The sequence below is a fragment of the Oenanthe melanoleuca genome, chromosome 15 (genome assembly GCF_029582105.1).
Source record: "Oenanthe melanoleuca isolate GR-GAL-2019-014 chromosome 15, OMel1.0, whole genome shotgun sequence".
Classification (NCBI taxonomy): Eukaryota; Metazoa; Chordata; class Aves; order Passeriformes; family Muscicapidae; genus Oenanthe; species Oenanthe melanoleuca.
Genome location: NC_079349.1, coordinates 4,351,921 through 4,367,953, shown reverse-complemented (window position 1 = coordinate 4,367,953; position 16,033 = coordinate 4,351,921). Strand labels below are relative to the sequence as shown.

General features: G+C 47.7%; 1 protein-coding gene across 1 annotated transcript in view; it reads right to left on the bottom strand.

The window, feature by feature from the left end:
* Nucleotides 1-13,437, bottom strand: part of GRK3 (G protein-coupled receptor kinase 3) — a 58,800-nt gene extending 45,363 nt beyond the window's left edge. Inside the window, exon 1 of the mRNA XM_056503944.1 lies at nucleotides 12,818-13,437. Coding sequence (XP_056359919.1) covers nucleotides 12,818-12,930 — 113 coding nt within the window. The 5' untranslated portion in view covers nucleotides 12,931-13,437. The remainder of the gene's footprint in view (nucleotides 1-12,817) is intronic.
* Between the last annotated feature and the right edge of the window lie 2,596 nt (nucleotides 13,438-16,033).

The window sequence follows — 16,033 nt, the reverse complement described above, 5'->3', positions numbered from 1 at the left end:
AGGAGCCAGCAGCAACTCCATTAGCCCTGCTTGGCTGCAGTGCACTTAACATCTACTTTGCCTAATTTACAATGTCACAATCACTCACTTAGACCACATTAACAAAGATTTCCTTTATTTGTCAAGTAACCTCAATATTCATTGTAATATAATGCCCATAAAAATTTCATATGGGCAACAATACAAGTATATAAATCTTATAATCAATGCAGGCCAGCAGTGCTGGGCCTTGGTAAAGCAGCTCTATTGTCACAGCATCAAGTCAAAATTCCACCAGACTTTCTCTGCTTCCAATTTTAAAATCGATAATTTCCATACATCCTATTTATTACTGTAATTATACTACTTATTATTGTAATTATACTATTTATTATTATAAAAATAACCTTGAACAAAGTACTCATGCTCTAAACAAGGCCATTAAACATCACTCATATTCCTGCAGTAGCAAGACTTGAGCAGCTAAGCCTTGCTGACCTCTGGTGTGCTCACAGGGACCCCATCATTAAAATTCTGAGAAGCCTCCCAAACACTGACAAACATCTCCATGGAGGGAGGAAAGCATCCACACTCCTCAGAGGAGGACCTGAGGCATGAAGTCTGAATGATATGACCAGAGAAAAATATAATAAATAATATAAAAATATATAAAAATACAGCCAAGGACTTTGCTGGAAGGCCCTAAACTGCCATATAGGAAAACATCCTATTAATAGTTCTCTGTGTATCTCCAAGTCCCATATGGAACACAGATCTCTGAACAGTGTGATCCAAAGCAAGAGCTCTGGAGGCCAACCACCACATCAAGTCAGACAAGAACTGGGAGGGCTGAACACTGTTAATCAGGTTTGAGATTATAAATTATTCAGTGATGAACTTGCTGTTTATTTGTTCATTAAGAACTGGGTCTGCCCTCTGTGTATTTTAACAATCTAAACAAAATACTGATTTTAAAAGAAGAGGGAGCAGTAAATAAGAGATTGTGGAATCACAGAATGGTTTGGGTTGGAAGGGATTTTAAAGAACACCTTGTTCCACCCTCTGCCATGGGCTGGGACACCTTCCACCATCCCAGGTTGCTCCAAGCCCCATCCAACCTGGGCTTGGGCACTTCCAGGGATGGAACAGCCACAGCTCCTCTGTGCCAGGGCCTCACAACCATCACAGGGAACAAGTTCTTCCTAAATTCCAACCCAAATTTTTTGCCAACCAGACCTCCCTCTGTGCTTACAGAGGACCCACTGGAGATGAACAAGCATGGCACAAATTCCCAGAGCTCCCAGCTCCCCCTCCACCCCGAGCCCCCTGGCACTGTCCTGTTCCCAGTGACCACCAGACCAGCAGTAACAGAATAAGCCTTGTTCATAATAATAATAATAATGACATCAAGAAAGCTTTCCTCTGCTCCAACAAGCACACTGCAAGAAATTACATCAACAGATCTTCAGTCTAGACAATGGGAGAAGATAATGAAAATTGAACGTGTGACTGAAGCGCCCAGGAAAACAGGGATTGTGTAAGGAGCAAACCTCTCCAGCCTCCTCCTCTGCTTCATCCTGTACTTCTGCTCTGATGGATAACGTTAAAGGAACAAAATGTCTTTTGCAGCCACAGAAACTGAACAAATCTGTAAAATGATCACAGGCTACAGGAGCCTGTGCTACGTTCCAGCTCCTCAACGCTCGCGCTCCTTTCAAATCGTTGCTGCTTCTCCATACAAAAAATAAGAATAAATTACAACTATCCAGAATAATCACCTCCTAATTCTCACATGGAAGTTACAGGCAGAAATCCTCTGGAGTTCAAAGAACTGAAGCAGAGTCCATGTATGCTTCAGAAGGATGGAAAATTTTTAAATGGAGCTTAGCACATTCCACAAACAGGAAGAAAGGTTCCCTCTCTGCTTTAGTCCATTGACTCATTAGTTGCCCTACACGTAAACAATCTGGGATTAAAAGCTGCATTTCACAGAAACACAGCCATTTCTGAAAAGCTTTCCCTGGCCAGAGATGCCATCAGCACAAACCACGCACTAATGCAAGAAGTGGCCGTTTCTGCAAGAGTTCATCTCAGTTCACAGCATGATCCACCTTAATAGCAGCACTCACAACGAGCAGAAACAAAAGTTGGCTAAAAACAAAATCCAGGGAGACTTCAGAAACAAAAGCACATCCAACTGGACTGCAGAAAAACCTTTTGATCATATATTTTTTTTCATTTCAAAGAGGAAGAGAACGGCAAACAACAAAAAAATCAGAAATGCTCCATTTACTATCCACATACCACGAGTCAACTGAAGTATGCTTAGGGGAAGTCAAATCAGGCCTAAAATTTGGTGAGAAATGCAGCTTGGACCCAGGGTACCTCTTTCTGAAAGGGTTGGAAGGGGCTGGCAGGGAGGTGGTGGAATCTGCATCCCTGAAGTGCCCAAGGAACATCTGGACGTGGTCTGGGTGACAAGGTGGGGATCAGACACAGGTTGGACTCTATGGCCCTGGAGGGCTTTTCCAACCTCAGTGATTTGATATTCTGTAATTGCTGGTTTAACACAGGGAAGCCCTTTGCCACCAGCCCCAGGAGATGCCCAGCAGCACCTGGGTGCTCTTGCACTTCTGAGAGCCCCTGGGTGAAGCTGCCCTCCAAGAAGGAGCTGAACAAACACCCCAGGCCTGCAGAGCAGCTTGGAGCACACTGCCTGCCCCAGGCAGGCAGAAGATGACTTATCTGCATCCTCATCAAACCATAAATTCTGCTCCAACCTGGTCAGCCCCTCCATCTGTCCAAAAAAGAGATTTATTTCAAGCATAAGCTGAACAGTCTGTTGAAAGTCGCTTCAAGCTGCATCTTGGAGCTCTAGTTATTCCAGCCTTGATCAAAGAAACCTGCTGAAAAGCAGCCTTCAAGGTTAAACTCCATTCTGGAATTAAACAGCTCTCACTGCCTATGAGCAGCCTGGCAGGGCACAGGCAGCAGCCACAGTGCCAAGATTGGCACAGGTGGAAAATATCTACTTGAAAACATGTCTGAAAAGCCAAGAAGAAAACACATTATGTCCTTTCTAACACAGGAAAGGCCACGTAAGGCAAGAGCATCCACGATCCTCCCTCTCAGACGAGTTCCAGCAGGAGCAGCACACCAGAAGGAGCCTTGGAGAGGAGCTCAGCCAAAGGCAGGACTTGTCCTTGGCTGCAGCACTGGACAACAACAGCCACTCCTGCTGCTCCCCGGAACAGAGCAGGGACAGCCTGAGACTCCAAGGAGAAGCATGCCAAGCAGGAGAAATGGAACTTCTGCTGGCTGGCTGAGTGTGTGTGCCCAAGGATGGCCACTGGAACTGAGGAACTGTCCACAGGGCAGCCAGAGCACAAGCCCAATGGAGGGAGGAATATGCCCAAACCAGGATTTACAGAGGAGAGGAAAACACACAGCACTCGTTCTGATACTTCCAAGAAAGATGGAGAGGGACTTCTTCCAAGAGCATGTAGCAACAGGACAAGGGGGAATGATTTCAAACTGGCCAAGAGGAGGTTTAAATTAGATATTAGGAAATATTTCTTCTCTGTGAGAGTGCTGAGGCGCTGGCACAGGGTGCCCAGAGAAGCTGTGGCTGCCCCTGGATCCCTGGAAGTGTCCAAGGCCAGGCTGGATGGGGCTTTGGAGTAACCTGGGACAGTGGAAGTTGTTTTTGCCCATGGCAAGGGGTGGAACTCAATGGCCTTTAAAGGTCCTTTCCACCCAAAGTATTCCATGTTTCTATAAAAGTTCTGCTATTCATTTCACACAGATTTTGTCCCTGAAGTTCTTCTGAAAGCAGTTCACACCTCAGAAAAGGAAAGGGCACAGAAGGAGGCAATGGGTGTATCCATACACACAATACTCCTACTATTGGAACTAGGTCAAGAAGCTCCTTACTACTGGCCTTCCTACCATTGGATTTTAAAGGAGCTTTCAATTACTTATCATCAGAGCAGATTTTTTTCTTGTAAATCATCAGAATTCATATTTGTGGGATGTTATCTGGTGCACACATGCACACCACAGCTCAGAAAAACAACGACCAGCATTAAAGAACCACACCTGCATTAAAAATGAGCAGCTCCAGTCACTAATATATTCTCCAATAGGCAGAAACAGAAGAACAGAAAAACAAATTAAGAATCAAACAGCAGCTTCACAAAGACTGAGAAGAACTTAGTTAAAGATTTAACTCTACCAACATTTCCTGTATTGTCAAGAGCAGGTCATAAACTTTTATCTGCTCAGATCTCCAGTCTGTAAAACAAAGCTGGATTTACTTTTCCATTCTCTCTGTCATTAGAGAAGGCACCATTCCTTTGCCACATGTGGCTCCCACAGCACACTAAGTTCCTGATGGCTCCTGGCACACCCAAAATCATAATTATTTCAAGAAAATGCCAGATATTCATCAACTCTGTGGCCAGTGCTTTGCCTGCTGAGGTTTAGCAGTGCCTGTCCCTCTCTGCACTCCCAACATCCCATCTCCACATCACAGCCACCTTCACTTATTCCTGTGTCAGGGGGAATAAACACTGAACACTCACAAACCACCCAACCCATTTCATTCTGCTGCCTCCCCACTGCACTCAGCTCAAAGTTCAGCAGAAGTCAATACTTCTCCAAATGACTCTGCCCTCAGTGCTGTAAAAGCTGCTTCACACGTGGTCACTGGGGTTCCAGCACCTCGTGGGGCAAATTCCCAGCACACAAAAACAGAAAAGATCATTACACCATCTAAACTGATATATTTATCTATTGCTTGTAAACTCACAGAATCACATTCAGTCTTGAAGGTGTTCCCCAATGCAAATCCTTCTGTGAGTCAGTAATTAATTAGTGCACGTGCTCATCAGCAGACAAAGCAATGAGTGACCCCAAACTCTGATTTCTCTCCATGAACACATCACACCACAAGCACACATCACCTCCACAGGACTCTGCCACTTTCTGGCCCAACTTCACCCATTTCTGGCCCATTTTGCACCTTCACACCCCCTGAAGTTCACACCAAGCCATTTCACTGAACTAATGCTCTCAGAACTGTCGTGGGTGATTAGTAACATATTTCACCCCAGAGCCCTGTGGGATGGAAGGGATTAGAGCTCAGCAACACCTGCCCACATCCCCTCCCGTCCCTGCATCAGCAGCTTCACTTATGCAAATTATTTTAATGGAGAAAGTTTACAAGGAGGGAGCCAGAAGCAGGAGCTGTGCAGCTCCAACTCCACAAAAAAAACCAGCCCCAAGATCCTTGAGGCACTATCAGCAGTGAAATCTGAAACTAATATAAAAGCCTCTAAGTACATGAATTTTTTCAGGAATAATTACATCAAATTGCAGTGTCAAGGACTTGCCCTTCCACCAGATTGCTGCTGCTGAGAAATTACAAGAAAGGGAAATCAGAGGAAAATCACATCTCCTCGCTCTGACTGCAATTAAGGCATTCGCCAATCATAAATTATGGTTTTTTTAAACAAACACAAAATTACTGAAGACGTGCCAATTTTTTCTAATCTTTCTCAATCTCAAATGTTTAGAACTTTCTTTGCAAGTAGCAAGTATAAACCTTGACTGAGAGACCAAGAACTACAGCCAACACTGACGAACGCCTCTGATTTATTTATTCATTTATAGGCTCAGGATGCAATTTTACAGAGATTTTAAATGTTTATTTCCACTATCCAAATCCATCATAAAGTTGCTAAAATTGGACCAAAGATCCTGCCCCAAAGGCCTCTGAACTGAAAGTATGACAGGGTCAACAAGTATAATTTAAAGCACTGGCAGAATGGCCCAGAGCCACCACAGCTGAAAGTGGGTTGTTTTTTTTCCTCTTTGTACAAGTGCATTTAAAAGGTTTAGCAAGGCAAGATTGATCAAAAGTGAAAACTGGGATTAAATATTTGGCCTAAGAATCAGATCTTTCAAAACTCTTTTAAATAACAAGTTAAAACTACTGGAATGTTTCTGTATTTTTGAACAATTAGGAAAATCTCGGGTAAAAAAAAAAACAAACATCAAAACCTTTAAAAAAAAAAATCACAACATAGAATTGCTTCAAACATGAAAATGAATGGAAGAGGATAAAGAAAAAATGGAGAAGCCAGACTGGAGACTGAAAAACAACAGCCAATGATGAGAAGGCTCAAAAATTAATTTATTCTCTAAGCTGTGTCCCACTCCCATGGCTGTCCCAGCCATCCCTACTTGGGACATCAAGAGGAAAACATCCAAATGTGATTTGTCTTCTTTTAATTGAGTTATGGGATTGTTTAGGTTGGAAAAGCCCTCAGAGAACATCAAGACCAACTGCTCCTGCAGCACTGCCAAGGCCACCACTGACCCCTGTCCCCAAGTGCCACATCCACATGGCTTTTAAATCCCTGCAGGGATGGAGACTCCAGCACTGCCCTGGGCAGCCTCTTCCATTAAAGAATTTTCCTAAATATCCACCTAAACCTCCCCTGATGCAACTTGGGGCTGTTTCCTCTGGGTGCCAACTGGATCTAACTCCATTCACCACCACCCTCTGGACCCACCCCCCTTCTTTTCTCCACCTAAAGCTCATTTTCCCTGCTGAAATTGAGGCAGAAACACAACAAACAGCAGCAGCCAAGCCACAAATCTGTCATGCAGAGGCTCATTCTGCACTCCCCTCGGGACAGGGGTGTCTTTCTCCAAGGGATGAAGCACTGAGTGTTTCATTTGGCTCCCCAGAGCTTTTTAATTTCCCGGGAGGATGGAGAAGCTGCCGGGAGCTCTTTGCTCATGTGCACCTTGAGCAGAGGTAGAACTCCCCCAGGCACCCAGCAATTCCCAGCTCCCATGCTGAGATCCTGCAGGAGCTGGGAGTGCAGCTGGTGCCCATCTGCTGTCACACATCCCAAACTTGATCCCTAATGATGGCTTTGATCTGCACAGCTCTACCAGATCCCGAGAAATCCTCCCTTTCCCTGGCTCCCTCCTCAGCAGGACATGTCACAAGCTGACAGGACAAATTCCTGCATGCTGAAAGGGGGGTCTACAATCCTTCAAACACTTCAAAAACTGTCATTTATTTCTGCAAGGCATATTTATATAGGTGTTTAGTCAGTATTGGAATGATTTTTTGTTTAATATGGGGTGAAGCTCCTGTGGAAAACAGCTGTGTTTTCTAAGCAGGAACTGCTGCTTTTGCACCAATTTAGTTCAATTAAATTCTGCTATTTGGTTTATGCACCTGGACCTGATGGCTCCTGATAGGCTTTTTACTAATTTTATTAATTACCAACGAAATAAAGCTATTATTGATAAGAAGATTAAACCAGGCCATTCCACATGATTTCACCAGAACAGAAACCAAGGGCTGCACAGGCTCGTGCCCTGATGTTATAGTTCCAGTGTTAGCTGAAACCATTTCACACAGAAAGGTCTGGGCACTGAAAAACCATCAGCTATAAAAAGAGTAAGAGCTATAAAGTCCATTAATTTTCTGGCAGGTCCCACAGCACCTGCAGCCCACCAGATCAAACAATTACTTCACATCTGTATCCCAACATCACATTTCAGAAGCTTTCCACAAAAACACACCTAGAATCATCCCTCTGTTTTTAGCACAGAAGGCAGCACACTGATCTCCCCCCAGATCACTGTGATTTACCTTTTTTCTTATTTAAGGTAATGACACCCAAGGGAAGGTCTGTGCTGCAAAACATACACTGCAATCCTGCAGCTTCCCCGGGGAGAAGTAATTGGAGCATCTCTCTGAAGGCCAGATCTCTCCTTCCTGTGTGCCCACAGATGCTCCAAGCACCAGATGCTCAGGAGCTGACACACTCAAGGGCCTCCACTGAGGCTCAGAAAATTCAGTTTCAACTCCTGCACCTGCCCAAGGTGCTACCTGTGAACAAAGGTACATCAGGTATTTTGTAACTGGCTCCTGATCTGTACAATACAGATAAGAACAAGCTGTCCTCCACCCAGACTCTCATTCCTTATCTCTTAAAGCTCTGCAAAGGACTTTTATCCTCCTGAGCTCTCCTGTAGAGGCCTGTGTGTTATCAGGGTATGGGATACTGCAGGTACAGTAAAAACTGAATTCTCAAGTGAGCACCCAAACAGAGCCAAGAGCAGAACCCAGAGCAAGCAGGAGCCCTCCTACACTGGCAGGCCAGAATCCATCCCCAGGCACACATTCTTCCCAAGAAAGTGCTGTAGTACAAAGCTGACCTGAGAAAAAAAGCAAGTACATGTTGTCAGCAGCCCCAGCATTCTGTATGCACACCCAATTATTCTGAGAGAGCCATTTCTTACTGCCTTCACAACCACACACTTCTGCTGATGGCAAAGCAGGGAGGCTGAATTTCCAATCAAAATTTCACTACTCTGTCTCACCCTGAGCCAATCCACCAAAAAACACAAGTGTTCAGCTTTTCTTGTACTGTCAGCTCAGAAAAAAGCAAGTCTTTCCCCTTCCTCAAGCACTTCCCATAGAACTTGTGCTTTTTCACACTAGCTCTGCTAGATAGCAAAATAAGCTTCAGTTTATCATTTAAGCTTCAGATTTTGGACATCAGGAAGAATTTCTTCATATAAAGTGTTGTCTGGCATTGATTGGAAAGGGCTGTCCAGAAAGGTGCCCAAAACTGAACAGTTTTCTTGCAGCAACAAAGAAGCACCTAGAGAGACACAGGAGCAGAATAGCAACAAAAAATGAAAATTACACAAGCAATTGTCAGGAAAATCTTCCCAGAGACAGCACAGTAAATGAATAAACACAACACGGAGGCGTTAAACAATGCCAGAGAAAACACCACCAAAATCACCCAGACTGACAGCAGAGACAGGGGAATGTGAGCCTGCAACTTGGAGATTTACAGAAGTTTCACAAGGTGCAAGAAATCCCTGAAGGCAACCTCAAAGAAAGAACTGAAATCCACAGAAAGAGCAAAGTAAGGCCAAGAGCACAGAATTACAAAATCAGAAGTAAGAGACAACAGAGCAATGATGCTTAACCCTGAGCAAGAGATGCCACTTGGATTTCAACAAGATTCAGCACCAACAGAGGAGGAAATCACAAACAGCTCAGGATAGAACTGGGAAGGCAAATCAACCTCTGTGTTTTCAACAATCCTCAATCAGAGTTTTAACGAGCCAGTTTGAATACTGGGTAAGAAAGCAAAGGGCACATCAACCACCCTGCAAGAAGCAGCTGGGTACCAGGAGCCAGAATTCAGCCCCATCAAGTGAAGATGAGATGATAACTGAAGAAAAATGTCATGTTAAAAGCAGGATTTTTAAGAAAAAAGTGACTTCAACATGCTCTCTTTTCCACCAGCAGAACAAGATTCAGAGGAATACAGGAGACCAAAGAAAAAGACTGGGAGAAAAATCAGAATTAACTTAAGACAGAGGTAATCAGTGAAAGCAGGTTAGAAAAGGAGAGATGATAAATATCTACAGGCTCAGGGAGAGAAGCCTGGACAGATGGATGCTGTGTTTTGTTACCATGCCCGTGGTATTTGTATACCAAAAGCACCCAAAGCTTACGTGATGTTTATAGTAAGGAAGGTTTAATGTCAATTTTCCAGTGGTGCACACAAGAGGCTTCTGCAAGCCCTGAACCCTCTCCCATTTGTTACCTGATTTCTTGGACCATTTTTCTCAGCAAATCCTTTACTCAAACTAGAACAAGCTGCTGGCAAATAAAAACAGCCGTTCTTTAGATGCTCTTCCACTCCTTTGACCAAAATAAGGGAAATGTAAAATTTACATGGAAAAGTAAAAAACCTCAGCAGCCAAAAAAATTCAGAGTGCAGTTAATTTACTGCTTTCCCACCAAAACATAAGATATTTGAGAACAATGCTGCAGAATAAGATTTAGGTTACATATTTGCTCATATTTCCACAGGGCTGACTTCCTTCCCATTCCAGGCCTGATTTCAGCAGGATATTCTGCATCTGACAGCCTTTCTGCCCACCCATGCGAATCTCCCTGAAAAACAGGCTTTTAGGAAACAATGTACAACAGAAAGATACCACAGCTCTCACAGCTCTTGGCAAGGCTTTTAGGAACGAAAGGAGGAAATGCAGAAGGGAAGGAAAAGCAGATGACAGAGGATGGAAGAAGGGTTGTTTTGTTTTGGTGCTTAAAAAAACCAAAAACACACTAATCCTCTTCCTTAGGCACTCCCGGCTCATTAGTGTTTTCTATCCTTCCTCCCCAAACTGTGATATTTAATTTCAGGACAAAACCAGTCTGAGGATAATTCACAAAAACTCAGCAATAATCAGCCCTACGGCCAATAAACTCTTCACCCTCATAGTTTATTTGCTGCTAAGCCTTGGCCTGCAGCCTTGGAATTCATTCTGCCGGCACTACAGCTATTTCCTTGTAAACAGGAAGCCCCCTCAAATTTGCATTACAGTAAACTCATTTGCTTCATTTAGCCTCAGCCTTATCTGGGAAAGATAAAAGGGTGCCGACAGGTGTACTGGGCTCCAGCAAGGAGACAAGGAGTAAAATTTTGTAATATTTCAAGAGGAGATAATGCCAGTGCACAAGACCCCATCTGTGAGCTGTAGTTGCCCACCAGAGATAAATCAACACGTTCCTGTGAGCAGAGTGCTGCAATAATGCAGGGACATTTATTCTCAAGCATGGATGTGATATTCCAGTGACATTCCTGCTCTCTGTCCCAGTGACAGCCAGGAGTGACAGCGGGGATGGCTGCACACCCAACGTTACAGAGCCGAGCTCCTGCTCCTCCAAGGAGCTGCTCACACACACAGAAATAATGAATATCTGGAAAAATTGTTTGATTTCAAACAAGAGAGGACTCTGTGTGTTGTATTTTTTTACTGTTACTATATCAACCTGCCTTTAACCAGCAGATCTATGTCATTTTAAATGAATCACTTTGCCAGCGATACAGAATATTTCGGTATACCCAGCACACCATGTCTGCCCTAATGAGAGGGATCAAAAAAACCAGCAGGAAGATATCTGACACCAGAATAACGGTCACAATTTCCTAGTGTATGAGGAAATCCCTGCTTTCAGTTAGGAGCTGAAAGGTTCAGTCATTTCGGGTACCCTGGAGCCGTTTGTGGTCCCGGGCTGAGGTAAGTCCCTGCTCTCGGTTATGTCCGTGCTTCCTTCCGCTGCTGTGCCTGGCATGTCCCTGTCCCACAGCACCAAACCTCTCCTCACTGAAGGCTTCTCACCTCCTGCAGGGCACACAGACCAGGGAGGATTGTGCTTTAATAGCTCATGCCAACAGGTTCTGCCACAGGAGCCTTGGCCACCGATCCTTTCGCCTTCCCTCCTACTCTGCAGAACTTCCTCTGGCACCTGGCTGCCTTTCCCACCTTGTGGAGCAGGTGAACCACCTCTCCCAGCTCGGGAAAACCACCAAACACTGGCACCATGTAAATCCTGGAGCAGGAGGGCAAAGCACAGCAGGTTCCTCAGGCCTCGTGCTGTGCTTGCTACGAGGCTTGGGAACGAGGTACAGGCAGCAGCTTTGAGCCTCTCCACAAGCACCAAGTGTGCTGATATTCCTCATGGTGTTGGGAGGACTCCTCCTGCCCTGCAAGCCTCCATGTCCCACCTTTCACCTGCGCACAGGGGTCACATCCCTGCTGGGAACAGGGAGCAGCAGCGCTGCACACCACTGAGGACATCAGCAGAGCACTGAGAATCATGAAGCCACCAACACCCCAGCAAAGCTGCACCTAGAGCTAAAAGGGAAGGAGGAATTTCATGGCTACTGTGCTGTTTTCGAAGTGTAAACACACACCAGGAGAAAAGCAGGCACCTCTGCCTGTCCAGTAACACCATCCTCAACCAGACCTTAAACACATCAGCCAAACTTCATCACCTGCGGTCTCACAGCCCCTGCAAGGGGGATAAACGTGGGCTGGGCATCCTTCACCTTCCCCTGCTCTGCAGCCTCGCAGCATTCCAGCAGGAAAACGAGTGAAAAAGTGGGAAGAGAGCTCCAGCGATCCCCAGCTCACAGCAGACAGCTAGGCTAGGCCACCAGCAGGCTTCCAAACTGCCTACACATTCTGCAGTAAAATTTGGTTTAGATTTTTCCTGTTGCAGTATTTTGCTTGCTGGCTGAATCTACATTTTATATATGAATATTATACACACACAGAGCCACGAAGAAAAGGAAAAGCTTAGTTTTAATTTCAGCAATAAATAAGCGACGCTCGGGTGATTTTGTAACAAACACACAACCACGGGGGAAAAAAAGCTGCTTTTTGTAGAAGAAAAGCTGCTTTTAGCACCAAGCCACAAGCAAACAACCTCGGCTGTGCCAGGACACCCGTGTGCTCCCGCGGTGGGACCGGGGAAGGTCGGGGCGATGGAGCCCAGACCTGCACCCGCACCTCCGCTCCGTGAGCTGCCTGCTAAAGGCGAGCTCCGGCCCCGTCCTCCTCCCGCATCCCCTGTCAAAGCCCATGAAGCATCACCAAAAAATCGCTCTGCGGAGCGGCACGGCCACAGCGGCTCGGTTGGGTGCTACCGGCTGCTTTGGAAAGGGAATCCCTCACCCGGCGGACGGAGCGCCGGGCTGGGGATCCACAAACCCCCCGAGTGCGGGGGACCGGCGTCCCCCCCTTCAGCCGCCGAGGGACCCCGCACAAGTTGTGCCGAATAAACACACGCAAAGCCAGCACACCCAGCCGGCCCCGCGCTCGCCAAGGCCGGAGCCGGTGCCGGCGGAGGCCGCGGCACGGCCGGACCGTTATGTCCGGCCCGGGGAGCGCGCCGGGGGCCGGGCCGGGGCCGCGGCGGGGCGGGCGGTACCTGGGCTCGGGCAGGGTGATCTTCTTGCTGGCCCTGGCCGCCGGGGTGCTCTTGCTCTTCTCCATCGCCATCAGGTAGCTGACATCGGCCAGCACCGCCTCCAGGTCCGCCATGTTCCCGCTCCGCCGCCGGGCTGCAGATGGAGGCTCCGCCGGGGCAGCCGCCCCCGGGGCGGGGGTTGGCGGCGGGCGGCGGCGGCGGCTCCGCCGGTGCGGCCGAGCGGCTCCCGGTGCGCGTGTGCGGAGAGCGGGGGGCCGCTCCCGCCTCCCGCCCTGCGCCCCGGGGCGGGCGGGCGGCAGGAGGGACGGACGGTCGGACGGCTGGCTGGCTGGCTGGACGGACAGACAGCGGAGGGAGGGAGGGAAGGAAGGAGGGAGCCCCCGCCGCGCCCCCTCAGCGCCCGCCCGCCCCCGCCGGGCCCATGGCGGCGGCCGGTCCGCCCCCGCCGCTCGCAGCCTGCGCGGCCCCCGCCGCCCCGGGCCCGCAGCTGGCGGCGGCCATGGGCGGGCGGACCGGGCTGCCCCGCGGCGCCGCCGAAAATCCGGACATGGATCGGAGCGGGGAGCACGGACGGCCCCCGCGGGGGCCCTCACAGCGCCGGGGGCGCGCTCTGACACGAGGGACGGAGCGCCCCGAAAAGCTATCCCTGCAACTCCCCCAGGCCGGGCTGGACGGGGCTTGGAGCTGCGATAGTGGAAGGTGTCCCTGCCCGTGGCAAGGGTGGGATGGGGAATTTAAGTTTTTTTTTTTTGTGGGATTCCATGGTTCCACATAGGGAAGCACCAGAGCCATCTCCAGCCGCGGAGCGCTGAGCTGCCTGCAAGCCTCAGCACCCGGTTGGGCGCATAAATCCCGAATTAATTTCCTCATCATTTATTAAAGCGCGTGCATAACGAAAACAGGATACAAATAAATGCATCTGTGTCACAGCCCATCGTTGCTCGCTGAGCCGCTTGCTGGCAAAATAATGATGCAAAACAAGGCACCCAGGTGTCCTCGGGCTGCGAGCAGAGCTCCCTGCTCGTGTTCCTCCTTCAAATAGTAGTAGCTCCACTGCAGCCGAGCAGATATGCAGATTTCAAGTGCTTTCTTTTCTGAATTTCGTCAAATATGTCATAAATAATTGGCTCAATGAAAGGCTAAGTCAATGACAAGTCTGAAGTTTGAAACTCAGCGTGTTTTGAGCTCTTTTCAAGTGCCGCCACTCCTCCTGCCTACATCTTTGTGAAAGTTAATGATCTGATTAAAGCAAGGTAGAGTATACAGCTGGGAGGATTTCTCCATGTGCCTCATTATGAACTGTCTGAGAACCTGCTTTTTGTTGAAAATGTTAATTTAAGCCAACACTTTCCACTGGAACAGATCCACTGGGGAAGGTTTCTGCTCCACCAGTGGCCCCAGAGCCAAGCTGAGGCTCAGAGTGTCCAAAACAGTGTGGAAGGGAGTGGAGAAAGATGTAGGGCACATTCCTCCTGGAGGTACAGGGTAAAATCTCCCACCAGTCCTGCTTAAAGGTTTCACCATCCAAGCTATGACATGGAAAGGAGCGTTTATATCTCCTGAAATCCTCTGAACTGGCCGTGGTTCCTGTGGCTGCTCCCACTCCAGAGCTTCTTGCAGAGACTCCACTCGGGCTCTCAATTTGCAGGGGTGTGATGGGAGGGAAATTCCTGTCACCACATCCTCAGCCCGGTGATGTGACTGGACACGTGCCTTCTGCTGGTTCTTCTCAGGGGACTCCCCAGTTTTGGTTTCTGCAGCCCCTCTGCCCAGCTCTGGCCGTATTTCCACGGAAAAAGCCAAGTTTCATTTTCTGAAAAGTGACAGCAGCAGCAGCAGCACACAGGGAGGATTTCGGTGCTGACCTGAGGGTGTTGTAAACACCCCAAGCAAACAGAAACCATCACCCCAGTAAGGAGAGCCCTGTGTTTGCTCAGATATTTGAACGGCTTTGCAGTGGTGGTGACAGTAAAAACAGCCACCAAGATGTCCCTTAGGATTCCTAATGCTCTCCTATTTATTCCTGTGCCACACTTTCACCATTATTAACTGGATATTATTGTGTGGACATCAAAGACATTCCTGGTGACAGTTTCTAGGAAGTGGGGTCTGATGAGGGCCAAGTTAAGGAATTGGTTCTCTTCTTTCTGCTTTTGCTGCTGGTGTGACAGCAGCAGCCACCAGGGTGGTGGTGGGAGATAAGCAAAGGTGTTTTCTGCACTGCTGATTTCCCAAATGTGGCTGCAGTGTGGTCAGAGGTGGTGGCACATCCCCACAGCCACCCCATGTCAGGCTATTCTTGCTCACCTCTAGCAGCATCGAAAACACATGCATTTTTCAGTTTATATTCAGATTTCTTAAAGGTCACTGGGACGGGTATTTTTTAACAACAGAGTGGAATCAAATCTGAATTTTTCCCCTAAGCGAGCAGAACAGGCAGTGCCAGCCTCCTCCTGTTCAGGGAAGTTAATCCCCCAAGTGCAAGCCTGCAGCTTTCCTTAGCCTGTGTTGCATCCCAGGCCGAGTGTCTGCCTTGCTCGTGTTCTTTTGTGCCTCCTGGGTTGGGTTTGGTGTTTGTGAATGTTTATAAACAGTGCTCTGGGGATTCCCCCAGGTAAAGGAAACCCAGAGATAATCGATGCCAGGGTTAGCAGAGGTCAGAACACGATACACTCTGAATGCATTTAAGTATCTCCTGACATTTCTGTGGATGCTGCTCAATCAATTTAAGCGTCTCAGGCTGGCTGGGCTGCAGGCTCTGCATCCACTGCCGAGCCAGGAAACCAACCTCCCCTCTGCTGCTCCTTCCTTCCAAGGAGCACGTTCCTCCTACCATCTGTGGGAGATTTAAATGTTTAATTTTGCCCTGCTCTGCTTCACAGCGTGACAGATGATATTACAGGGAGCTACGAGGCTGTTGTAGATTTATTAGTGCGTCCCACACTGACACCATCCCATCAAGATAATGCTGCAACACATCACCCAGGACGGAGCCACATCCGTCCTGGTGCCCTCCCAGCTGTGCCAAATCCCATCTCAAATCAGATCTCTGCTCTGTGCTGATGCCAACAACATCTCTCGAGGGGAATGTTCACATAAAAGATCATTAAATATTATTTTTAATACGATTTTTACTAATATTTCTGATACACTGCCAGAAATGCACATAGGTGGGGATTAAGAGCATTAAGGAGCATTTAGCTCAGTTCCCTCCAT